Source organism: Giraffa tippelskirchi, chromosome X (assembly GCF_054371585.1).
Source record: "Giraffa tippelskirchi isolate mGirTip1 chromosome X, T2T-mGirTip1v1.2.pri, whole genome shotgun sequence".
NCBI classification, from domain to species: Eukaryota; Metazoa; Chordata; class Mammalia; order Artiodactyla; family Giraffidae; genus Giraffa; species Giraffa tippelskirchi.
Window position 1 is genome coordinate 68,475,890 of NC_137289.1, and position 27,225 is coordinate 68,503,114.

Genomic DNA, 27,225 nt, shown 5'->3' on the forward strand with positions numbered 1-27,225 from the left:
CACGGCTTCCCTGGTGGCTCAGACGGTAAAGCGTCTGCCTGCAGTGTGGGAGACCTGCAGCGTCTGCCTGGGTTCGATCCCTGGGTTGGGAAGATCCCCTGGAGAAGGAACTGGCAAACCACTCCAGTACTTCTGCCCGGAAAATTCCATGGACTGAGGAGCCTGGTAGGCTATAGTCCATGGGGTCGCAAAGAGCCGGACACGACTGAGCGATTTCACTTTCAGTAACATCACAGCCGATGGGTCTTCTTTATTACTTTTTGCAAGGTAAACCTAATTTATAATAACTATGTTTAAAATATGATGGAATTTATTTTGACCACTATTCTCACTTATATTTAAATGCATACCATTAAAATCAGTGCAACTTTATCATTACTGTTTCAATACCAGCTCCTTGTATCATCACATGAATATATACTAAGCAACATTTTTCTTGGGCAGAGTAACCTGCATTAAAAATGTATACACAAACTATCCTCTTGTTCATAATTTCAAGATTTTTGCTGAGATTAATAAAAAATGAAAACTCCTAGACCAACATTAAACTGTGATTGTCTGACATGGAGACACTTTTTAGCCTGGTTCTAGTCTAGTCAAATGGCAAACTTCAAGTGATTGAGAAAAGTTAACTGTTTAAAAAAAACACTAATTATGTAGCAACTTTTGCAAACAAACTTGTACAGTTTTTCATTAGCAGAGTCACATATATGACCAATAGTATAATTGGGAAAATTGGCCAAATGATTATTTAAGACAAAATAAAATAAAATAAAATTTTTAAATGTAGTCTTTAAAATTTAAGAGGTAAAGGTGAATTTTATTGTATATTTAATTGTACTTCAATGAAAGTGTAAAAATGCTAATGACATTCTAGGTGATCAGTTCTGCTTGACAGAATTTGAAGCTGATCTCCACCTTTATCTAAGTCCCTGTACTTTAATCGTAGGTAGAATGCATGAGATGTCACACTTATGATTATATGACAAAGGGGAATTGTCCTGGTTGGGTCTCCTAATCACATGAGCCCTTTAAAAGCAGAGTTTTCTCCAGCTTGTCAAAGAAACAGAACTCAGAGAGATGAGGAACAGTTGTTCTGGAAGAAAAAATATAATTCCTGTTGTGAACTGCCTATGTTGAATGTCACATATCAAGGGACTGGGAGTGATTTCTTGAGTTAAACTCAGCCAACAGCTAGCAGATAAATGAGGGCTACAGCCCTACAACCACAGATGAATTTTGACAACAACCAGTATGCTGGTAAGAGGACTTGGAGCCCCAGATTAAAATCACAGGCCAGGTCCATGGTTTAATTTCAGCCCAGTGAGTCCCTGAGCAGAGAAACCACTCATTGTGACTGGACTTCCAACCCACAGAAACTATCAGGTAAAAAAAAAAAAAAAAACATGCGTATGTTTTCTAAGCTACTAAGCGATGTGTTAGCTAGCAAGAGAAAGCAAGTTGATGCTTATATAAGTATTCACTGGAACACTATTTCAACTTCGATATTTATTTAAAAATTCTTTTAATTAAATGTTGAGATAAGAAGAAAATACAATACTGGGGAAGTAGATTGTTAATCTTCACAATAAACTTTGGTCTCAGTAGAAAAACAAAGGGTGCTGCTTACTAATCTCAAGCATAATTTATCTGAGCCTGTGCCAGAGGGTGAAGATAAAGGTAATAATAAATAACTACAGTGTATGGTGCATGATGAAGGAGAAAAAAAGTGTTCTGAGTTGCATTACAATGTTCAATCAGACAGTTGGGTCAGTTAATGTATGAGCTAAAGGTTGGTGCATCAATCTCCTTAGCTGTCTGGAAAGAGAATATGTATTGTCCATGATATGGAGCTGCATGATTCAGTGAATATCATTTAAAATGTCTCATAGAGCAAAAAAAAAATCATTTCAATTGAAGTTCCTCTGTATCAGTACTTTTAAGTTAATTTTCATGATTAGGTATATAAAAGTTTATTGAAAGTAAAAATTACCATGGATATTGCAACACATATGTGCTTCCCATTTGAAAACAGTTTATTTCTCTGCAGAATGGATTTTAAACTAGGCATCTGCATAGCATTAACCATCTATGCTACTGCTAAATCTAGGCCTGGTGGACTCCAAAACCACAACCTATGTGAAGTAACTAAACAAGAAAAAGAAATGGCCAAATATCAGTTCAGTGCTTCACAGAATGCTTTTGGATAACAGGTTTCAGAGTAAACGCAAAATGCCGATTTCATATCCTTGCTTCTTGAATCAGTATTTAAGGAGTGACCCATTCATTTCATAAACTCTTATTCCAAATCCCAATATATGGGACGTGGAAAACAAATGAATGAGGAATGAATGGTGGCTGGAAATAAAAACATATGATATCTGGTGAGATGAAGTGAACTGACTATAAGCAAGTTAAATAAAGCACATATTTCAAAGACTTGCAGAGAGTTAACAAGTATATAACAATGGATAGAAAGGAAATATAAAAAGCAAACCAACTAATTTATTTTTCTAAAATAAATAACTGAATGTTTTGTGGTAAGCACCTATGAACCACCAGTCACAGATTGAACATATAAGTTTCTATTAAGAGCTTCTGAAAACTGTGGATATGTAAGTATATGCAATATTTATAATTTTTAAAGTACCATTTATTGACCACTTACTATTTACTAAGCACTGCACTTTACATGTATTTTATTTACACTATTAATGTAATGGTAAGAGTTAGATACAACTGTTTTCCCAGTCTAGCCTACTTAATCATATAGATAGAAAACAGTAAGAACAATTATAAACAATAACAAAGGCTAGAATTTATGAGCACTTATTGCGAGTCAGATATTATTATGAGCCCTTGTGTTATTATTATCTGCATTATCTCATTTAATCTGTGCAATAACTCAAAGAGACAGTTATTTTGTTTTTAAACTTCCACTATATAGATGAAGAAAGTGTAGCTCAGAGTTTTTATATAACTCACCCCAAATTAGTCAATGTATATCTGCTTGAATTTTATCATCATACATATGCTAGCCTGCCTAGTGAATATGATGTTGTCCACAAGTAACGATATTATATAATATGATCATTGACAATTAGATATCTATATAAAATATTCACAGTACACACATAAAAAGTATTTCAAAGCAAGATAAAAACTCAACATTTTTCAAGATAACGAGGTAAAATTTCTGAAAATTTCGTGAGAACATCCCATGATGCTCAAAACATACAATTTGGGCTGAGGTTTGTTTTATTCCAAAGATGTGGAAGTTAATCTTGTAAATAAGGCACTTGTTTAAAAGTCTATGAGCTTTCTGTGGATAAAATACTGGAATAAACTTACTTTCATCATGACAGACAGGAACATGAAAACATGTAGATAGACTACTCAACCCCAAACTAATTTAATGCCCTCAATAGGTAAACTCATTACTGTTCTGAAGCTGCAAACAATTAGCCTTGTGTAAGTCTGTACTAAGTTGCTGATTTGTTGTAACCATGCCTCAGCATAAATTATTTCATAGATGATGGACTTGTTTCACCCTCTGTAATTAAATATGGACCCAGAGACCAAAGGAAACAACAATAAATATGGAACTGAAAACTGAATCAAGTCACTGCTTTAGAACATAGGGCAAGATTAAGGAGGTACTCATTATAACTACTTACAGGGTATTGAAAAAGGAATTTATATATTCTTTTGAATTTGTATCCTAGTACTGACAGTTGGATTACAACAATCATAGAAATAAATTTCACTTTAAATAGTAATAACTCTTTTATTGAGGACTTATATTGTGTCAGGCATTATTCTTTAATTGGACATGCATTATCTTATTAAACTCTCCAGATACACTTTTGCATTAGGAATTGTCACTATCCCACTTTACAGATAAATTAACTGAAACATACAGAATTTAACTGATTGTATGTGTGTGTGTTAGTCACTCAGTCATGTCCAGCTCTTTGCTACCCAATGGACTGTAGTCTGTTAGGCTCCTCTGTCCATGGGATTCTCCAGGCAAGAATACTGGAGTGCGTTGCCATGCCCTTCTTCAGGGGATCTTCCAGACCCAGGCTTCAAACCCAGGTCAACTGCATTGCAGGCAGATTCTTTACCATCTGAGCCACAAGGAAAGCTCATATGTAACTGATTAAATGAAGTAAAAAAAAAATCGACTTGCTCATAATGACAAAGCTAAAGTGAGCAGAGACAGGATTCCAACACAAAACTATCTGATTCCAAAATTTGCTATACTGACAGCATTAAAGTAATTGATAAAGTTATTGATTCTTATGGATTTAATTTTCCCAAATCTAAATCTAATTATAAATTTCAGGTAAATGCTAAAGAGTATTTCACTATTCAATTTTATAGGTACACTTTTTTTAAAAGCCAAGTACCTCTCCCTACAGAAGACCATGTTTACCTCTGTAAATGAAAATGAATGCCACTTTTGAAATAAGTATAAAACATAAATAAATCAAGATGATACAAAATATAGGAGGAAACATTAACTAACAAAAGATGTATTTAATCTGGAAAAAAAGAAAAGTGAGGAATGAACTATTGCAATTTTAGAAACAATGAAATCCTTACAGAATACCTCATTATTATATAGATGTAAGATAAACTGAGTGATTTAAAAATAAATAACACTTGTGTTTAAACTAAAATTTCATTAAAAATCTACTAAAGCATATGATTGCCTATAAAAGAACTCTAACCATTAAATTCACAACAGTCGTTTTGAGTGAATTTATTCCCAGTGTCAAAATAGAACAGTATGCTCTTTGTGAAAGTCACCATGTCACAACCGATAGAAGTGAAAAGGAACAATGGAATACTAGTTGATCTCTATATATAAAATTCAGATTTTAGAAATGACTTAAAAATGAAATTAATCTCTTTTCACACAGATTACAACCTAACAGGTATATACTGGGAGATGTCTTTTTATTTTTGTTCTTTGACAACTTTTAAGGATTTGAATGCACAGTTTCTAAGTTGGATCTAAAATTGTCATTTGTTTGGCAAATGATTTTGCCATTCCAAATTACCTTTATTAGAGAAGAAAAAAACAAATGAATAGATCCCTTCATTGATAATGTCAGTGAATATCAAGCTGCCTAAAACAGTATTCCGCTTCGATATTGTGGACAGTACCTAATAAGGCCACTTAATAGAAATTTATTTTCTCTTTGTGAGCCTATTCAAAAGTACCAATATATTAACCAGATAAAAGAATTTACCTTAGCTATGATATTTCTGTAATAAAGTAAACACTTTTTTCTAGACTATGTTCTACATAGTAAGAAAGGCCAGTATAGCTAGTATCACCCTATCAGGTTTCTCTTTTTACTGGCTTGATTCTTATTAACAATTTTTGGAAATTATTTTTAGCCTTTAAAAAAAATTGTATCTTCTTTATCTTGTATACGTTTTCCCAATCAATAATCCTTTGATCATTCTAGTGGGGTATTACAGCAGTCAGATGAAATTTTAGAAACTCAGAAATGTCAGTGAGTCATGAGAGGAACTGGTTAGGAAGGTAACACAAGGACCAGGGCTACTTTTATAAATTTTAAAACCATTGTTAAAAAATATATAAAATAATTGATTTCATTTCTTGTTGCCTATTCATTCTCTCAAAATGCAAATTAATATAGATCACTTCCAAGATTATTTTTCATTAAAAAAGACCCCATTTTCCCGTGTCTAAGTTTCAAATCCCATTCATCCACAATATTACTTACTCAAGAATAAGACTAAAGTAGGGGATCTGGAATTATTTCTCAGATCTCAGCTGACTGGGCCTTAACTTGATTAATCACCACAGTACATGAGTTATTTGATCTTCACATGTTTAAAATAGTTAATATACTTAAATCTACTTAACATGTACTTAACAGAGCAAAAGTCTTAGATTTCTTTGTTAACATTGTGAGAAATAGAATATACTTAATAGAAAGTTTTGGCTTCTTAGTATCTAAAAGTTAAAGAATTTTTATTATGGAAATATTAGGATAAGGTAAAAGAGTAGAGGTTGGTTATGCCATCTAAGCTGAGAGTATCTATTTTTCTTAGGAATACATCAATTGAAACTTGAGTTGACAAGTTTTTCCAAGAAGAAAAACCAAAATCCTGCACATAGCTGTACATAAGGGACAACAGCCAGTTCTGGGGTGCATTGCAAGCTATTGTTTAATCAACAATCATTTGATTTTGAGATGCAGTTCAAGCAAGTGCAAAGATGAATTCCTCTCAACATGATCCCACTACATGGGTTTCCAAATTGGCTCTTTAAATAAGTTGACCTCTTTTTCCTTTTTCTTTCCCTATGGGAGAAGGAATATAAAGCCAGCTTTGAATGGTGGAGGGCTGCTCTGCTGGCTTTATCAAAGCCCTAGAGATACAAACCAACACTGTCATTTTCTAATCATGATAATGAAATAATGAAGTCCATTTTCAGAAAACTTTGAGAGATTACACTAGCTACAAAAGCAAAATTAGAACTCTTGTATTACAAGGGAGAAAATACGTTCAAGTTGATTTTATTTATATTCTGTTTCATGTTATCATTTACACTGTACCATCCTTATCAGAAAAGATGTCTATTAGGGTAAGGAGCCTTATTTGTCAAAATTCTTACATAATTGGTCAAGAACTAACAGTGTCACTGTAACAATATTACAACATTACTGAAATCATAACCCGAACCTGACAGCTAGAATTCAGTGCAACCCAACCATGCAAAGCTTCCGAAGTCTCAAGGTTACTTTTGAAAATTCAAGAATACAACCAAGAATCATCTATATTAGCAAGCTACTGCATTTCTAGACTGTAATATAGCTATAAAGAAAGAAAATAATACATTTTGTGCTTGTATTTCTTTTTCTTTCTTATTGTATCAATGAGTACTTTCAATTAAAAAAATCATGCTTCTGAGGTTTCTTTCCTAATATGTTAAAATATAGTTTGAAGGTATATAATTTATAAAAAAAATTATCCTTTGCAATACATAGGTGAAGGAATTCTTTTTATTGCCTTTCAATGTATCAATTCTTAAGAAAGACATGGTTTAACCAATGGTAAAACTTCTTCCTTCTGAGAATTTGAGTAAAATATATTGGCTCCTCCATGGTCCAGTTACTGAAGTGACAGCTTTCTCCAGATATAAATGCTCACAATAAGGAAAAGAAAAAGTGCTTTTGAAGCTGGAATAAGAATGATAATCCTTACATTATTCATTGTTTCATTTAGAACAAACAATGTGATATTCTACATATTCTGTGAACTTTGTCATTAAATGGTACAATTCATACTCATCGTATATATGCATAAGTCTCTTGGGAAAGAAGGCCTAAAAATGAAAAACTATGATGAGTTTGCTGAATGCCAATATGAAGATGCATGCTAAAACTACCTTATACGTTAGATTTGATGTTGTCTGGTTTTGAGTACTTTGTTTGAACTATCTGCATTGAGTACATGCAGTCATGCCTTAATAATGATAATTCTGCAGAGAATATTGTCCCGTGAATCTCCTCTGGTATGGTTGGGCAAGGCCCTTCTTTCTCCATTTTGGCAGCTTCTTTCTCCATTTTGGCAGATCACCTTGTCAAATCTATGTAGTTATCACTTTCTCTACATGCTCTGACTAACCAGTCTTCTCTTTGTAGGTAACTTTTAACTCAGTACAACTATTGACACACCATTGATTTGTTTGTTTGTTCAGTTGCTCAGTTGTGTCCAACTCTTTGCAATCCCATGAACTGCAGCATGCCAGGCTTCCCTGTCCTTCACTATTTCCAGGGGTTTTCTCAAACTGTTGTCCATGGAGTCGGTGATGCTATCCAACCATCTCATCCTCTGTCGTCCCTTTCTCCTCCTACCTTCAATCTTTCCCAGCATCAGGGTCTTTTCTGGGTCAGCTCTTTTTTATCAGGTGGCCAAAGTATTGGAGCTTCGGCTTCAGCATCAGTCCTTACAATGAATATTGAGGGTTGATTTCCTTTAGAATTGGCTGGTTGGATCTCCTTGCAGTCCAAGGGACTCTCAAGAGTCTTCTCCAGCACTACACTTCAAAAGCATCAATTCTTCTGGCCTCAGCCTTGTTTATGGCCCAATTCTCACATCCGTACGTGACTACTAGAAAAACCATAGCTTTGACTAGATGGACCTTTGCTGGCAAAGTAATATCTCTGCTTTTTAATACGCTGTCTAGGTTTGTCATGACTTTTCTTCCATGGAGCAAGTGTCTTTTAATTTCATAGCTTCAGTCTCAGTCCACAGTGATTTTGAAGCCCAAGAAAAATAGACTGTGCTATTTAATGCTGTAGAGTTTATGCCAATCAAAAGCAAATGATGTATTTAAAAAGAACATATTTTTCCTAGAAAAGAAGTAAGTGTATCTCCCATTTTAGACACTAATTGTAACAATATTATCGAATTATCTCGTTGTCTTGTCTCCTTGATGACCTCCTTGAACATGAGGTCTAGAAATATTGTATTATTCTATGAAAGTCAAGCTGTTAAACCAAGTGAGTACTAACATAGCAAATTGAAACCACTATGTTTTCATATAGTCATAAACTTTGAATTTCCTTTCATTTAGGAGAATGACTTTCAATGAGTACTGCAAAGAGCATGAGGTATGTTGTAGAAAATGTTAAAAAGGTATAATTAAAGCACCACTGCTCTTGCATCAATGACTCCGAGTAGCCTTTACTAGTTAAGATTTAAACATGCTTGAAATATCTGTGGATAGTAGAACTACTCTACAGAGTCAAAAGTACCCATAGTTTTAATGTATATTCTTCATTACATTGATTTCAATTAAATAAATATACATATATGCAAAAATTCAGAAGTGAAAATAATTTCTCTTTGAGCTAAAGCACACACACATGATTAGTTCCAACGATTTGAATTAGCCTTATACAATAAAGCACAGGATAAAATAGAGAAAACTTAAGCAAAAATGGAAAAATTTTAATATCAGGACCTGAGAAATACATACTACTATAGCTCATAGGTGTCTTAATTTTAGAGTCAAGCAATGAAATTTGCTCTGACCTTGCATGACAAAGAAAGCACAAAAATCATCTAAGTTACTATCAAGGGCTATGGCATGCAGCTCTAGGAACATATGAGTTGCATATTAAATTATGTAGAATGTTGTATAATAATTTATATATTATTAAACAAATGAGAAAATACTATGTGCTAATAGGTACTAAGTATGACAATAAAAGAAAGAAATAAACATAATCAAAGAGGTCATAGGTTATTACCAAAGTATATTACCAAATATAAGGAAGCAAACCACAATGTGAGTTGTTTCTTAAGAAAGTACATTTGTGTGAGGTTCTAGAAGGCATTAAGTGGGGCTTAGGGTGCAAGGAATTGGAAGAAGCAATGGATAAGAATAGGCAAGGAGTTCAGATGAAGTAAAATTTTACTGCTGACCTATATTTAGGTCATGCATGCATGAATGTCAGCGTGAACAAGCTTTCTCTTTGTTGCGAGTGTCTAATTTACATTGTCAACCTTGCTTGTGTGCAACCTTGCTTGTCAACCTTGCTTGCAACTCTTTGTGACTCCATGAACTGTAGCCCGCCAGGCTCCTCTGTCCATGGGATTCTCCAGGCAAGAATACTGGAGTGGGTTGCCATGCCCTCCACCAGGGGATCTTCCGGACCCAGGGTTCAAACCTACATCTCTTAAATTTCGTGCATTGACAGGTGAGTTCTCTACCACTAGCACCACCTGAGAAACTCCTTGTCAACCTTGGACTCATTGTATATAACTCAATGTCCTGGAAAAAATAAAATAAGTGAATGTATGCACTTAGACATAGACATGTGTAATTCCCCTCTTGGTAGCAAAATCATGTTAACTGGCAAGTAGAGTTGTATGCACTAGCCTTTAGAGAGTTACAAGTAAGACAGATACTCCATATTTCTAAGAATTTCAGAACGAATTCAAATATTTTATATACACAGGGCATTTGGGGTATCTTTTAAAATTTTGGAGATGTAGCAAAGTTGCAGAGTGCACCATCTAGTGGTTCAGTGTAGTACATGACAATATCCTCTAGTGTTAGACTGCACAGTTCTTGTTTTGCAGTTTTGTTTTACAGTTGTGTTATCCGTTCTGTTTGCTTCTATTGCCACTCACCATAGTACTCCATTCTTTTGAAGAGAAATTAACACAATTAACATGGCATTTATAATATCCCTTGCCATAAATCTGTTCTGTCATTGTTCATCTTAAACTACAGAAACTTCATCAGAGACACCTGATTCATGCAATAATAATAGCTGTGATATATATCATAGGATTCCCTTGAGGCTCAGATAGTAAAGCGTCTGCCTACAATGCGGGAGACCCGGGTTCGATCCCTGGGTCAGGAAGATCCCATGGAGAAGGAAATGGCAGCCCACTCCAGTACTCCTGCCTGGAAAATCCCATGGACAGAGGAGCCTGGTAGGCTACAGTCCATAGGGTCACAAAGAGTCGGACACGACTGAGCGACTTGTCAATGTCAATGTCAATATCATGGTCAAAGAATGGGTGAATCCCAAATGCAATCATCCATCTTTCCTCACAAAACTGATATTACATTTGGAGCAGTATATGGACTTTTGTCTTCCTCATAGTTTCTCAAATCAACTGTCTAGCCTACATTGGAATTTTGTCTGCATAGTCACATTTGACTTGAAATATGTATTCTTTGTTTACTCCATCCCAAAGATGTACTCAAGAGTTTCATGATGGCCCCATGAGGCTTTGCAGAATAATACAGCATTATGAATTGGGACTTCCCATGACCAATTACATCCTGGGGGAGAAGTGTATCTTACTAGCCCATGTTCATAGAACTTAAAATTGACATATGTCTAGTTATTTCTTATTTTACATGCATTTTCACATGCCAGATGATGCTTTTCACATTTGTAAGATTCTCATTCAACTACTGTTAATGACTAAAGAACAGAAAACTGCATTTTTAACTGTAGTAGTATATAACTGTATCTCTACACAGCTACAAAGAGCAAATATAAACATATTAAAGGTCTTGCAGGCCTCATACAAACAATAAGCCTCCTAGTACTTGGTTACCTTAATCCAGAATAGAATTTCCCTAGTTCACCAACTTAATCTCCTGCTGACATTTTTATTGCTATTATTAGAACTGTTTGAAATAATGGGGGGGGGTAAGAGAAAGAGATTTTCAGGACTATTCATTCTTCAAGATAATTTGGAGGTTTTTTTCTTAGACCTTCAGCTATAGAATATTAAACATTACACAGAAGAACTATAAATTATTTTAAATAAATAAAAAATTTCCTTTATAGCATACTTTTTCAGTTAGTAAGCAATGAAAAAGTTTATATCTAATTCTCTTCTAAGGAAATGGCAACCCACTCCAGTATCCTTGCCTGGAAAATCTCATGGACAGAGGAGCCTGGTGGGCTGCAGTCCATGGGGTTGCAAAGAGTCGGGCACGACTGAGTGACTAATACTTACTTACTTACCTCAAAATGGGCATATTTGGGAAAACGAAAGGAAAAAATAAAATGCTCTTCTCTACTAAGACAGACTTAATGAAGAAAATTAGAATCCTCTCTATTTTTACTTTGGTCGAAGTTACCTATTATACATAGACAAATTTTCTACTAGAAATGAAGCATTTATTGAAAAATATCTAAAGCTGCTATCTTTGTTCTCCATATTCACAGATGTTGGTGAAGAATTGCAGTGACTTACGTGCTTATTTCCTGTTGCTACCTTCTGACTATATTCTATAGTTGTGGCAGATTGAAAATAAGAAATCCCTGAAACAGTGACAAATGTACTTCATCATCTTTCTGCACAGCCATTTCCTCTTGTGGTAAGGCTAGCAACAGAGAATCAAATTGGAATGTCCTGCAGTGTATGACTTCTCTGGAATATTTGCTGACAGTGGCAGAACATTTGTCAACAGCTCTGCAAGTTGTATAGCAACTTCTTCCTGCTGTCTCTTTGTCACTGAAAAGTAAAGGAACAAGTTCCCTGAACACCAACTCTATTGGTCACTCTAGCAACATTCATATTCACCAAACCAAGATAACTTTGGGTGGAGAAATGCTCCTGCCTTCCAACATGAGAGATATATAAATTCATGTGCATAGACAGAAATGCTTTAGGATAAAATTGGGATATATATATATATAAAAAAAATAAGACAATGGGAGAACAGTGAAAGTTCCAAGGGATGCTGTGAGTATGCCTGTTAAAACTATCTTAAGGTTATGTTTTACCTTATCTGGAGTCCAAATTGCAAGAAATAAAAAAGTGAATTCTTTTTGTACATGGATATTGTTCTCAAACAATTTCCTTTATACTTAAAATAGTTCTCAACTATTTTTATCATAAGTATAATTTCAGAATATGAATAAGATTTTTGCCTTACAAAGATGGGATATTCTCACTTTTCAGATTATCCAAATTTTCTGTGATTGCCCTCCAATGACTTTAATTACCCAGTGTAATCAATAAGACATTAGTTAAAAAAAAGTCATCAACAGTTCTGAGTTCTTCTACTTGAAAACAATTTTAATACTCTTTTATAGGTATTGTAAACTGTGCCTAACTAGGCATTTTTTTTTTAGAAATCATATTTTATGGTGGCCAGAAACTATTTTTCAATAAAGTAAGATTGTAAAACAAAAATCAGGTAACTTCGCTCACTGACTGTACCAGGGCCTAGGCTGCACAGCAACTGAGGTTATGCTCTAATAAATAAATATGTTAACTTACAACTTACTTCTTTATTTTATTTCAATTTACCCAGAATCAACATTAAAATCTGATTTTTGACTTGTCAGTGGCCTGAGTGGTTAATGAGTTATTATAAAATTGGAAAAGCTATGATATAATTATACCCAGAAGAAACATGTCAATGCTGTCACTTCTGTGATAGCAGCTGACTATTTATTTCAGGTGCTGTCATGAAAGTTTCAACTCTAGACTTGTTCTCCACTCTGGGCTGTTAGTGCATCTTGACAGTATTAATGGCTCCCTAATGGAATCACACACTAAGCTGAAAGTGCAGCTCTCTAGGTGTTAACATTTATGTTTCAGAATCACTTAGCAGGGAAGAAAACAAGTTTAAATTCTTCTGTACCAGGCAATCCTACCACTCAGTTATCTTTGGAAATGTCTGAGAAGAAAAATGAGATCTTGGCAAAATGAGGAGGGACCTAATGGCTACTGCATGTTGTCCTTATGATCTGATTGCTACTCTGACCACCACAGATGTCATTTTTGTTTCTCTTACTACAACTTTACTCATGCTGTTGACAAATTCCTCACTTTAGAGCTCACTAGAATATTCTCCTTTTCTTTTTTCCTATCCAAATCATATTCATCTCTGAAGTACCAGCTCCAATCTCTCCTTTTCTAAGAAGCTTTACTGGATACTATAGCGACTATCAGTCACATCAGTCTGTAGCTCCTACACTACTTTAACTCTGCGATGCAAAATTTTAGCACTTAATTAAAGCATATTTGTGGCTTTTAATGTGATTTTTCTCCCTTTAACCTAGCAGGACCCAATGGGACCTTCCCAGGACAGAAATCTTCCCCCATATCCTCTTCTATAACTCCTCTCTGAAGTACTCAGATAATAGTATCTCATGTATATTTCTGGAGTTTTCCAGATGCTAAAAACTGCCACAAAAGGGAAGAAATTAACTACTTGATGGTCATGAACATGTAGTTCCGAGGCCTTCTGGTGCCTAAGGATCAATTGCCATGAATGAATCAGAATTGTTCATGAGGTGATCACGTATGCTGGGATGCCTCTCCCTCACATGGCCTTTAAAACAGCTTTGCTGAAATTCTTCAGGGAGTTCTGATTGTTGGAGAACAAGCCAAGCATTCTTGCATGGCCCTGCAATAAAACTTTATTTGCTCCGAAACTCTAGCATTTTGGTTTGTTTGACCTCATTGTGCATTGGGCACACAAATTTTGCTTGGTAACACTGGGGCTTCCCAGGTGGCACGGTGGTAAAGAATTTGCCTGCCAATGCAGGAGACACAAAAGATGCGGGTTCAATCCCTGGATAGGGACGATCCCCTGGGGGAGGAAATGGCAACCTGCTCCAGCATTCTTGCCTGGAAAATTCCACGGACAGGGAAGCCTGCTGGGCCACAGTCCATGAGGTCATAAGAGTTGAACACAGCTGACAGAGGGAGATCCCCATTCAAAGCATAGGTTTCTTGTAAGAAAGAATTAATTTTTGAACATCTGTATATCCCTTAGCCTATACAATGCACATCTGAAAATCTAATGAATTGCTTTGAGTGAGATGTTTATAAGAATTGATAAGGTCTCACATAGTGAAGGAGTTAATCATCATTTTTCAATGGGGGAAAAAAAGGCCATTACTTGTCCTTGGAGGTAAATAGAACAAGCAGCCAGATAATATACCTTTTTAGATGTTAAATTAAAAGATTTAAGGAACAATAACAGCTGCAGTTTTAGAGCTTTGGCTGTGTCCTATCACTGGCCCAATTGTTTGACATGTGTTGTTGAATTTAATCCTCCCAACAGCCCTCTGTAGCAAGTATGGTATTACTATCTCCGTTTTACTGATGAAAAAACTGAGACTTAGAGAAATTAACTAGTTTGTCCGTTGTTGTATAGTTAGTAAAGACCAAATTAAGATTCAAACTTCAGTTTCCCTGTTTACAAAGCTCAAGTTTCTTAAGCATGAAGTATGTTTTGTCGCCTCCCCAAAGTGAAATTTAATCCAATGGCTGCTGCTGCTGCTGCTAAATCGCTTCAGTCGTGGCCAACTCTGTGCAACCCCACTGAAGGCAGCCCACCAGGATCCTCTGTCCCTGGGATTCTCCAGGCAAGAATACTGGAATGGGTTGCCATTTCCTTCTCCGTGAATTCAATGGAGAAGGAGTAAATGCAGAATTCCTGCTTTCAAATTTGAATGTAAATAGAATCACAGGGGCAGACCTTAGAAATACCCTGAGGTCTCCCTACTTGGATCCATTTTCTTTTGGCAGTTCAAAAGCAGTTTCTGTATTTCCCATTTGAGTTTGACTTAAACCATTACCTTCTCATTTTGACACATTTATTAAGGGAGGAAAAGAAACTGAGGGAAGTCCTCTCTGCTAAATCCTCTCTGCTAAATCCTTGTTTCATATTTAATCTTCAAAGTTACTTGATCTCAGACTTCGTATGCACAAATTAACTGATTGTATGTACCAAAGCTGCTGAACTGAAGCCCCAAAGAAAAAAGCAGGTCCTCAAATTTCTTAGGCATTGTGTAAGATGTCGGATGCTTGAATAACAGTGCCAGTTATGGGTGTTTCCAAACACGGTCTAGACATAAAAGGAATTTGAATTCATGTAGAATTTTTAAGATTCTATGTCTACTTCTATCACTTTTATATCATTGCCTTAAGTTCTATGCCTCAAGCAGAAAAGTGTAAGTTTATTCTTTTTATCTATTAAATAGCTTAATCTTAATAAAAAAAAAAATAAAGGTAAGAGAGATCCACTAAAATAAAAGTCTATTCTTAGTCCCTCCCTTTGAGACAATATAAATTATTCCTTCAGTTAGTGTTCTGTTCTGAATACATCATTTATTTAGTTTATTACTGAGCCCAGTTGGTACATATATGGTAGCCTCTCCTTTAAAAAGCAGTTCAACCTCAAGATTTTTAGATTAAGTACAGATTATTTAAATTCTCTTTGTACAAGGTTGCACAAATTATAGTATCTCTACAGTAAATTTCCTTAAATTCAATATCTATTCACCTAACAAGCTACTTTCACCTCTTCTGTAGCATGAATCACAGGAATTTATTGATGAGTGAAAGAAGTACCAGAAGTGACAAAACATGTTTGCTGCCTATAGCATGCCCCAATATTATTACAAGACTAGTACGAATAGTTCTTATATCATTTAATTATATTATGTTAATAATGCTTAAATTATTTGATGTAACAGTATGTCAAATAAATAATGAGCATTTCATTTTCTTGTTTACTATGTGAACCCCAAAGTTTAAGCACCCATTTTCTCTCTCTTGCCAGGATTTTAAGCATTTTCTAAGTATCTTTTAGAGAACATGAAAAACATTAAAGGAGGAAACAGACGGAACAGGCTCCATCTTGAAAGCAGGGCTCCATCTTGGGCCGGACTGTGGACTGTGAGCTATATGCCCAGTATCTATGGAAACGACATACCAACTGGAAAACCAGACTCCCCAGATGGAAGAGCCCTAGGGCTCGTACCTAGACTCTCCATTGCCTAAAAGAATACCCTAATTATCTGTGTAACTGGATAGAATCATAAATCCTATTATGCCTATTGGGGTGTGACCACAGGCCTATTGATAATTGTCCACTGTTAACTACTTAGGCTTAAGGCATATGAATCATGGGTTAACTTTAATTGTATCTTTCTTTTCCTTTGTTCAGACTAGTTTCAGGGAATTTAGGGAGGTGGGTTTGAGCATGTGCACTTAGGGTATATAAGGTTTTCACAAAAACTGGTTGGGGTCCTTGGTTAAGAGGAGACTCTGCCTTGGGCCTGCCAGTGTAATAAACTGCATTCCCCTATCTGCATTGTCCTTCTGAGTGAGTTTGTTTCCCGGAATGCATGGCTACAGCATTTGGTGCATTGGCAGGGAAACTCCTCACTTTGAGGAGGGAGACAAGTCCCATTTGAGACTTCTCCGAGGCCTTGCAGCTTGAATCTTCTAGTGGGGGAAGGCGCCTCGCCCTTCTGGAAGAATTCTGTCTCTCAACGCCCGGACCTTTCACGTGAGTAGGTAGTGGACGGCAGCAGGGGAACTGAGCGCTCAGGTGAGGAGGAACCCACTCGGCAGGGTGGAAGAGGGGGCCTGATCACTCCCCTGGGAGGGACTAGAAGGGGCATGGAGCCACAGGAGCCTGGAATAGGCAGGTGGCAGTGATTGCTTGGTACACATGTTGACGAGTGTGTTAGGGTTTAGGAAGGAAATTTGTGAAGGTCATTTAGAAGGTTGTGTCCACGCCGTCTTGGGGAAAATTATTACCCAGTAATCGTCAGGGGAGTGTTAGGAGAAGAATCTTGGTCTTTGTGTGCTCATATTCTGACCACCCCAAGGAGATGCCCCATCTGCTGTGAAATTCTTGAGCCCCTCGGAATTGTCTGGCTAGAAGGAGGGGGATACATAAGTGAGTACGAATTGGCTTTTCCAGAGATGGCCTGGGATGTGGGATATTTAACCCATCTGTGTTTTCATCTGCATCTGATCAAACCCACCAAGGCAGAACGGACTTTAAAAGTTAAGGGAGAAACAGTCTTAGACCACGTGGTGTTCTGGTTTCGCCATGCTGACCGGCAGGTGAAAACATGCCGATCCCCCTCTCCCTCTGAGATCTGGCAGGTAAGGCTCTTCTCACCCCAATTAGGAAGGAGGCAGAATGGCAATGTAAGTGTTTCATTGAGTGGAAATATCAGCAGTACATAGGGTACCAAGAACTTTGTAGAGAGAACGAAAAGGAAAAGTAAAAGGAGATCTGAGAAGGTAAGCAAGATAGGGGGAAGTGAATCTAAGGCAACTGTATCGGAGTGCATGATTAAAAATTTAAAGAAGGGATTTGGAGGAGGCTGTGGGGTGAAAATGATGCCTAACCGCCTCTACATATTCTGTGAGGTCGAATGGCCCCCTGTGGGAGTAAGATGGCCACCAGAGAACACCATGAACTGAAAAAGAGTGGAAGCAGTCTATACAGCAGTCACAGGAGAGCTGGGACACCCGGATCAATATCTATATATTGACTCATGGCTAGGGTTAGCTCAAGACCCTCCTATTTGGACAAGGTTCTGTATCCAGAACGGAAAGGGAAAAATATTAATGGCACAAAAATGGACTGATCATAAAAAAAGGAAATTCTACAGGATTTGGACGGGGTTGATCTGATCCCTCCCCCATACTGGATAATGATGTGCCTGCCTCCCTGTGCTCCATCAGGACCAGAGACCGCCTTAATGCCCGATCCAAGGCCAGGTAAAGTTCCTGCAGCAGCCGCTGCTCTTCTGCCAACTCTCCCGCAGGCTCCAATCCCAGCAATGGAGACCTCTCGTCCACGCCCCGAGAATTCCACCTCGGCCGGACCTCCTAGACTGCATCCACCTCTCCCGGTGAGTACTGATGGGAAGGGGGGAGAAAACACAGAAATTAGACAGAGGCTGCCCTCTGCCAAGGAACAGGGGGAAAGAACCCCACTACAGATGCCCTTCACAGAGCTACAACAGCCTCTGATTCTGGACGCACATGTGCACTACCATCACCCCCCCGTAGCCTATTATTACCAGCCGTTTTCCCCTACAGATATATTAAACTGGCAGAGACACACTCCACTGTACTCGGGGGAGCCACAAGCCATGATTAGGCTAACGGAGACTATTTTTCAAATCCACCGCCCTATATGGGATGACATAATCCAACTACTAGTCTCCCTTGTCAGCACTGAGGAAAGACACAGGATCCAAACTGAGGCCAGAAAATGGTTAGGAGAAATGGCACCTGAGGGTACTGCAAACCCTCAGTGGTGGGCAGAACTACCCGCCCCCAATGAGAGGCTCAACTGGGACTGTAACACAGAGGAAGTGAGGGGCCACCTGGAGAGATATCGGGCGGCCTCTCAAGAGGGGGGTCTGAAAACCTATGAGTATGGCAAAACCCTCCGGAGTGATTCAAAGGGAAAGTGAATCACCCTCTGAGTTCTACGAAAGACTGTGTGAGGCCTGTAGACTTTCTACGCCAGTAGATCCAGAGGCTGCTGGGTCTCGGACGGTGATAAATGCAGCCTTTGTGTCTCAAGCCTACCCCGAAAATGTCAGATGAGGGGACACCAAGTGGTTCATGAATTTTTATACATCCCTGAATGCCCAGTACCTTTGTTGGGAAGAGACTTGCTGTCTAGATTGGGGGCAGAAGGGACCTTACCCCCCCCCCACGAAAGGCCCACTCTTTGAGTGGGGTCAACCACTCATTTACTCTTCCTCTCAGTAACCCCTCAAGAGGAATGGAGGTTAGACGATGTCCTGGAAGGCCTAAACATTTGAAAGAGAGTTAACTGAACAATTCCCTGAGGTCTGGGCGGAAGACAGCCCCCACCCCCCAGGCTTGCAAAACAAGTCCCACTGGTAATAGAATTCAAACCCAATACAATTACATCAGCACCTGCCTTGGGCCTGCCAGACCTTGCTAAGCAGTTTACTCTTTACATGACTGAAAAGAACAAGGTGGCTATGGGAGTGGTTTCCCAGACTGTGGGGACATGGGACAGACCTGAGGCTTATCTCCCAAAATGGCTGGACAATGTTGCCACTGGGCGGCTAGGGATGCTTACAGGCAGTTGCTACAGTTGCCTTACTGATCTGGGAGGCAACCAAGCTGCCTTTGGGCCAAGATTTGATCGTAAAAGTCCTGCATGAGTTCAACACTCTCCTGCGAGGGGACTCCCATAAATGGCTCTCAACATCCCGGATTACTCAATATCAGGGACTGTTATGTGAGAACCCCCATGTTACTATTGAGCCTTTGTCAGGCCCTGAATCCGGCCACTCTCCTTCCTGTGGGAGAAGGTGGGTCCTCACATGATTGCAAGGAAATATGTCAGCAGACCTGACTTGAGAGACAAGCCAATCCCAGACCCAGATTTGGTCCTGTACAACAATGGCACCAGCCTGGTGAAACAAAGACAATGACCGTCGAGATATGCAGTAGTCATGGAAGAAATCATCGTTGAGGCTAGCTCTCTGCCATCACACTGGTCTGCTCAACGGGCCGAACTATATGCTCTAATCTGGGCCCTCCAGCTGTCAAAAGGTAAAAAGACAAACATTTACACAGACTTCAGGTATGCTTTTGCCACACTACACGTACACAGGGCTCTATATAAGGAGAGAGGCCTTTTGACATCTAGTGAAAAATATATTAAAACTAAGGAAGAAAGTAAGACCCTATTAGATGCTGCCTGAGAACCAGAAAGGGTTGCAGTCATAAACTGCTGAAGACATTGAAAAGAGGATACCCCCCAGGCTCGGGGAATCGTACTGGCAGATAAGACCACTACACAAGCAGACAAAGGCTTGGGGGTGACACGTGAAGCCTCTATTAGAGCTCTCATATTGGTGGAGCTGCCTGAGCTAACGCTCGACTCTCTAAAATACACTGAAGCCCAAAACCAACTACCCAAAGTGGAAGGGGCCATCAAGACTGAAAAGGGACAGCGGGAATTGCCAAGTGGCAAACTATTGGGACCGGAGGAGCTGGCACCCATTCTGGTAAGCCAAACACACTAAGCGACCCACCTAGGCCATGATAAACTGGAAGAGCTAATTCAAAAATATTTCTTGGTTCCCCCCCACCCCCTTCCCTATGCAGGACAGAATCTCAGAACTGCACTGCCTGCTCACAGGTCAAGGCTGCCTCTCGGCACAGACAGAAACCTCCGGGGATTCAGCTAAACGGCACGCTGCCCTTTGAATACTTGAAAGTGGACTTCACTGAAATGAAATCTCACTGACACTACTGTTATTTGCTGGTCATGGTATGTACATTCTTCAGGTGTGTAGGAGCTTTTCCTACCTGGACTGAAAGAGCATCAGAAGTAGCCCGGTGCCTGCTTAGGGAGATAGTTCCCAGATTTGGATTTCCTGCCAGCATTGGATCGGACAATGGACCGGCTTTCATAGCTGAGTTAGTACAATAAGTAAGCAAAACTTTAAACATCAAATGGAAATTACATACAACATATAGGCCCCAGAGTTCTGGGATGGTGGAAGGAACCAACCGGACACTTAAAGAGACACTCTCAAAATGGATCATAGAGACTGTGCTCCTGGGTAGACTTGTTTCTGATGGCTCTGCTCAGACTCAGGATGACCCTGTGGTCCCATGGCTATTCTCCATACAAAATTGTGTACGGGAGGCCCCCTCCCATAATAAAACAGGTGTCAACAAATTTGCCTCAGGCAAGGGGAGATGAGATTTCATAGCAGATGGAACAACTGGGTAAGGTAATAAATCAGGTAACTAAGTTTGTACAAGAAAGGGTGCCATTCCCCCTTGGGGAACAGATTCACAAATTTGTGCCCAGGGATCAAGTGTGGGTCAAGGACTGGAAACATGACTCCTTGGCTCCACATTGGAAGGGTCCATATACTGATTGTTCTAGCTACCCCTACAACAGTTAAAGTTGCAGGTGTCACTCCCTGGATCCACCACATGAGGATGAAGAGAACAAACCACATAGACCCAGAAAACGCCGAGTGGACTGCACAGAGGGACCCCACTGACCCTTGAGAGACTAAGATCATCCTTAAGAAGAAGAAGGAAAAGAAGATCCCAGATGAGCCCCTTCAGGATGAAGCCACATAATCAACTCCTGCTGCTTGGCCTCATCAACGTGATTTTGAATTTAACTTCCGTTTCAACTCAGGGAAATGTTCTCATCTCATGGACACATTCCTACACGGACTTCCACAACACCTCCAACTGCTGGGTATGTGGGGCTATGCCTCTGTCTGTGATGGATGGACTTCCTTGGTGGGTGTCACTGTTCCTCCACGGAGATTTTAAACCACTCTGATCTTTTATGAGATGACAAAAAGAGACTTTCCTTTCTCTTGTCAATCATAACTTCTCCCTGCCCTCTTGGTGTAAGCCAGACCTGCAGTCAATAGACTCAGGTCATGGGGCTACATTTGATGTAAACACCAGTTTCATAGAAGTAACAAAAGCCTATACCTTATATTTAAAGAACAAAAAGGAAAAAAGCTCCCTGACCAGCATGGGAGGACAGGCCTCTAGGTATGTTGAGCAATTCTATCAAGTCTGGGATGAATATTTCTGGATGACCCCAGAAAAGGGTCAATTAATTACTCCCTCCACTATATGCTAGGAACAAAAAGAACAAAGGGTAGGGTTTGGTGACCATCCATTAAACCAAAACAAACTAAAATATATGGGGTACCTATCCCCTGAGCAATGTAAATGAACATTTGAGGTCACATACCACCCAACCAGTCCATCCATTGGCCAGGCTCTTATTGGAAATATAACCCTGGAATCTGCTGAGTGGCGCCCAACAGAACCCAATGGCTTTGTGGTCCTAACCTTTGCCCTTGGTTACCAATCAGCTGCGTAGGCCGCTGCACACTGGGATTCGCTTTTGCCCATGGCAGCATAAAGCCTAACCTGCAACAAACTCTGGTAAATCTACCTTATTTACATGCTAGGTGGACAAGGTCTGTGTTTCAGTGGTATGAGTATATTGCTGCCTTATTCATACCTTCTATAGGGACAACCGATATTATGATTAAAGTAGAAGAAGCCTTTACTAATTTCACAAAACAGGCCCTCCTAGATAGTGCTAAAGCCATCCAAGCCTTAAATGAAGAACAAATCCAAATGAGAAAAGTGGTAATTCAAAATAGAATGACTTTGGACATGCTCACAGCTGCTCAAGGAGGGACCTGTGCTATAATTAAGGCTGAATGTTGTATATATATTCCTGATTTATCTGGCAGTGTATCAACTGTTTTAGATGACATGAAAAACAGGTAAAAGCAATGTCAAATGAAAACATTCCTTCCTGGACTTCAGTCCTATCTTGGGTGAAGGGTGATTGGTGGAAAACTATATTTACCATTGTTACAGTTGCCTTGATAGTTCTACTTTGTGAACCCTACATTTTAAAATGTATTATGAGCTTTGTAACCCAAAGGTTGGTGTCGTTCTCCCAAATTGGCAGTCGGAGAGCCAGGGTGCAATATATCCCTATGAGTGATGCTCATTCTATGAGTTAAGAGTATCAAGAGGAAGGAATGAAGGAGGAAACAGACAGAACAGGCTCCATTTGAAAGCAGGACTCCATCTTGGGCCGGACTGTGAACTGTGAGCTATATGCCCAGTATCTATGGAAAAGACATACCAACTGGAAAACCAGACTCCCTGGATGGAAGTGCCCCAGGGCTTGTACCTAGACTCTCCATTGCCTAAAAGAATACCCTAATTATCTGTGTAACTGGATAGAATCATAAATTCTATTATGCTTATTGGGGTGTGACCACAGGCCTATTGATAATTGTCCACTGTTAACTACCTAGGCTTAAGGCATACGAATCACGGGTTAACTTTGATTGTATCTTTCTTTTCCTTTGTCCAGACTAGTTTCAGAGAATTTGGGGAGGTGGGTTTGAGCATGACACTTAGGGTATATAAGGTTTTTCACAAAAACTGGCTGGGGTCCTTGGCTAAGAGGAGACTCTGCCTTGGCTCCACCGGTGTAATAAACTGCACTCCACTATCTGCATTGTCCTTCTGAGTGAGTTTATTTCCCAGAATGTGTGGCTACAACAACATCATTAACTTCTTTGAGGTCACTAGATCATTCAAGTAATCAGTACATATTTATTGCTTGAGTATTATAGGGTAACAGAAAACTAATTGTTAGATTTCTTAACTGAAGTTTCGATGCCAATTTGCTAGCAGACACCAGAAGATAAAAATCTAGATTGCCATGGCTGTATGTTGATAGGCTCCTCTGTCCATGGGGATTCTGCAGGCAAGACTACTGCAGTGGGTTGCCATGCCCTCCACCAGGGAATCTTCCCAACCCCAGGATCAAACTCAGGTCTCCCACATTGCAGACAGATTCTTTACCGACTGAGTCACCAGGAAAGCCCAAGAATATTGGAATGGGTAGCCTACTCCTTCTCCAGAGGATCTTCCCAACTCAGGAATCAAACCGGAGTCTCCTGCATTGGAGGTGAATTCCTTACCAGCTGAGCTACCAGGGAAGCCCCATTGATAAGGTTACATTCTTTTGAACACTGAGAACACCAAAATGGGAAGGTAAATAAATTGATATTTTTTCAGTAGCAGATATAATACAGATTTTCATGTCTCTTTTCAGTCAGTTTGTGTTTTATTTTATTATGTTATATTTTTTACTGTCATTATAACTGCTTGTTTACATGTTTCACTTTTAAGGACACAATCATTTTTTATAAAGTATATACATCTATTTTTCACTCTTTGATATAGCAATGTTCTCCATGTTCATTGTTATAGGAATATACTTGTTTCATTGTCTGAATTGTAATGATTAGCAGAATTTTTCTATAGGTTGTTACTGTATCTTAATAGTGTCTACACTATAGCATCTATGAAAGCAAAAAAACAAATGTGATGCTCTCATGGTCTGAATTATTAAACCTCCTCACTAACATATTAGTTTCTCTCCCCAAGGAGTACAGAAACTTAGAAATGCAGCAATTTGAATTGTAGTTTTGATTTTTAAAATCCCACTGTAATACTATTTAAGTTTAGGTAGTATTTCACCTTAAAAATATGGTGTACAACCTTCAGATCATGTTCAGGAGGATATAAAACAGACCAAATAATCACAAAGGCATATTATTTCAATGAAAAAAAGACGCAGGTTAGTTTATTAAAAATTAAAATGATAATAATGTGTGCCAGGAAACCCAACACATTAGGATTATGAGACATAACCAGGAGCATTGTCACAGTATCTTAGAGAATATATTTCTGAACAGAAAATAAACTTGAGTGAATATAAATGACTGTAATTTATTGAAATTTGCATCAAGTTGATAGATCTTTACATACTAAGTAATGGCAGGAAAATAAAAAAACATAAATAGAAGTTAAAACTAGCATATTTCACAAGATCAATGCAGGGATCAGGTGTTACATTTGTCAATGAAATGAAAGAAGCAGAGGAAAGCTGAGGAAAAGCCAAGGAATGAAATTCAAATGCAGGAGTTCTAAGTCCACTCCTTGGAGGGAAGTTGATATTATATGTTGGTCCATGTGTATGACAGAAAGGACACTGGGGGGATTTCCTTGTCTGCTTCAAAATTTTTTTTCTAAGGATTAAAATTTTAACTTATAGGCCACTTGAGAGCTTACTTGTCTTGTCCTCTTAATCTCTGAATTTTTATGTACTTCCATGATAATAGCTCAGAATCAAAATATTATAAAAGACACAAGAGTGTGTGTGTGTTTGTGTTTAATATTTCTAAAAGGTCATTTTGAGTTCTGAATTTGAGAACTAACTAACCTTTCAGTATTTGACAATCAAGAATGATTTTTGATCTTTAATCTGTTTCCTTCATGTACTTGTTCCCGCACATGGAGTTTCTCAAGGTAATCCAGTTCAACCTAAAATTGGTACAATTAAAATTAATTTTTTTTTACTGTTGATATTGAGACCGCTCTGTTAATCAGAGCATACTATATTCAGAGAGAGGAAAATATTGTAGAAAGAAATCCAGTATTTAATTTACAAAATTATTTTGCAAAAATATTGTAGAAAGAAAGTAAAATAGAAGATCTGATTTCCAACTCTACCACTTACTACCTGTGTGAGGTTGTGAAGTAACAACTATTACTGCTGATTGAGGGTAGGCTGAATACCAAGCACTGTGCTTTAAAAGAGAGTTAACAAATGTGTCATTGATCCTAATCCCATCTTCATCATACTACTCTGAATTCCAGGTCCAATGTCACCACCAACCAGAAATCTTTCCTAACTTTTACTCCTAGTCAAATGCAATCATTTTCCCATGTTCATACTATTGTTACTTATTCAAATATTTAGCCCCTATTTATTTTTATTTTATAATTAGTGGTTAGCACACCTTTTTCTTCCTAGGCTGTAAACCACTGGAAGACAAGGCTTGCATTTTTTTTTTCTTTCTCGTGGTTATATTACCAGTGTTTGCCTCAGGAGTTCTCACAAACTAAACACTCAATAAATACTGTTTTTGATTTATTATTGTGTTAAGTGACAATAAAGTAAGAAAGAAATAGTGCAAACAGCTTACTTTGGAAAATGTTAGACCAAACAGAAAGAGTGGGACATATGGCACAAATTATTTATTTACCTTCATTTAGAGCAAAATGCATTTTGTACACGTGTAAATTATATGGCCTCAGAAGAGGTGACTCTCAAAGATGTTTTTTATTAGAATATTAAAAGAAAAAATGCATTTGATATGATGTAAAACTCCTTTTCAAACTAACAACACAGCTTTTAAAAGTTGTTGTAATAGAAAAAAAAATATCAACAGAAGCTCAATATGTTTCCATGTTACATATTAACAACAATGCCTAACACTCAGAGATGATGCAAGGGAGAAGAAGAGGAAGGGCAATTGTGTTGGTGGAGAACACCCACAGAATTCTCAAAGCACACATGATTAGCCAAGACAAACATTTTAGACAGAGCTAAGGTAAATGACCCCTAAGGCATGTGTTCCACGATTAAGTGCCACTTTTAAGGAGTTGCTGGAGTTGTTCATTTAATTATTTTCTTGTTGAAGTGCATGCATTAAATGCCTTCAAAGATCCAAACAGTCTGCAATATTTTTGTATCATCCTTTCCCCATAAACATTCTCTACTACCATCTCTTTAGGGCATCAGGGAGGAGACATGCTAAGCTGGTTAAGTGACCTCAGTCTTGCCTTCAAGTATCAGAAGCCTTAATATGTACCACTGCCTCAAAAGAGTCAACACAGATGTGTGACTGATTATTCATCTTGCTTTAACTCTCAACATACTTTGATTAGATACTTCTTCAGGTTTCCTGTGGTCAACGGGGAAGGGAGGCTGGGGGCTGGGATGCAGAGGTGTTGCCATTCTTATTCCTTGCATCAGAACACTTGAGACACTTCCTTACAACAGCTCATTTTCTCTATGCATGAAGCACACCTTAAATTTACACAAAGTTACATGTCAGTTGAGTTCAGTCGCTCAGTCCTGCCCAACTCTTTGCGACCCCATGGACTGTAGCCCGCCAGGCTCCTCTGTCCTGGGATTCTCCAGGCAAGAATACTGGAATGGTTTGCCATGTCCTCCTTCAGGGGATCTTCCCGACCCACGGATAGAACCCACGTCTCTTGCGTCTCCTGCAGGCAGATTCTTTACGGCTAGTGCCACCTGGGAAGACCACATGTAAGTTACATATATCTCAATAAAACTGAAAGACAATGGTCCAAGAGTCCCACAGTTATCTCTCACGGTCCAAATACATGTGTATTAAAGAGGCAAAGCAGATCACTAAATCTAATATTTGTGTACCTTCAGTATTTATGCCCAGCAAACAGGTT

General features: G+C 38.4%; 1 protein-coding gene across 8 annotated transcripts in view; it reads right to left on the reverse strand.

The window, feature by feature from the left end:
- The window catches only part of PCDH11X (protocadherin 11 X-linked), an 868,063-nt gene that overhangs the window by 475,182 nt on the left and 365,656 nt on the right, over positions 1-27,225 (reverse strand). Inside the window, exon 5 of one of the 8 annotated variants that reach the window (XM_081567468.1) lies at positions 24,510-27,055. The exons of the other annotated variants lie outside the window; for them this stretch is intronic. Coding sequence (XP_081423594.1) covers positions 26,870-27,055 — 186 coding nt within the window. The 3' untranslated portion in view covers positions 24,510-26,869. Of the gene's footprint in view, positions 1-24,509; positions 27,056-27,225 lie in introns of those variants that run through there. 8 annotated transcript variants of the gene reach the window in all.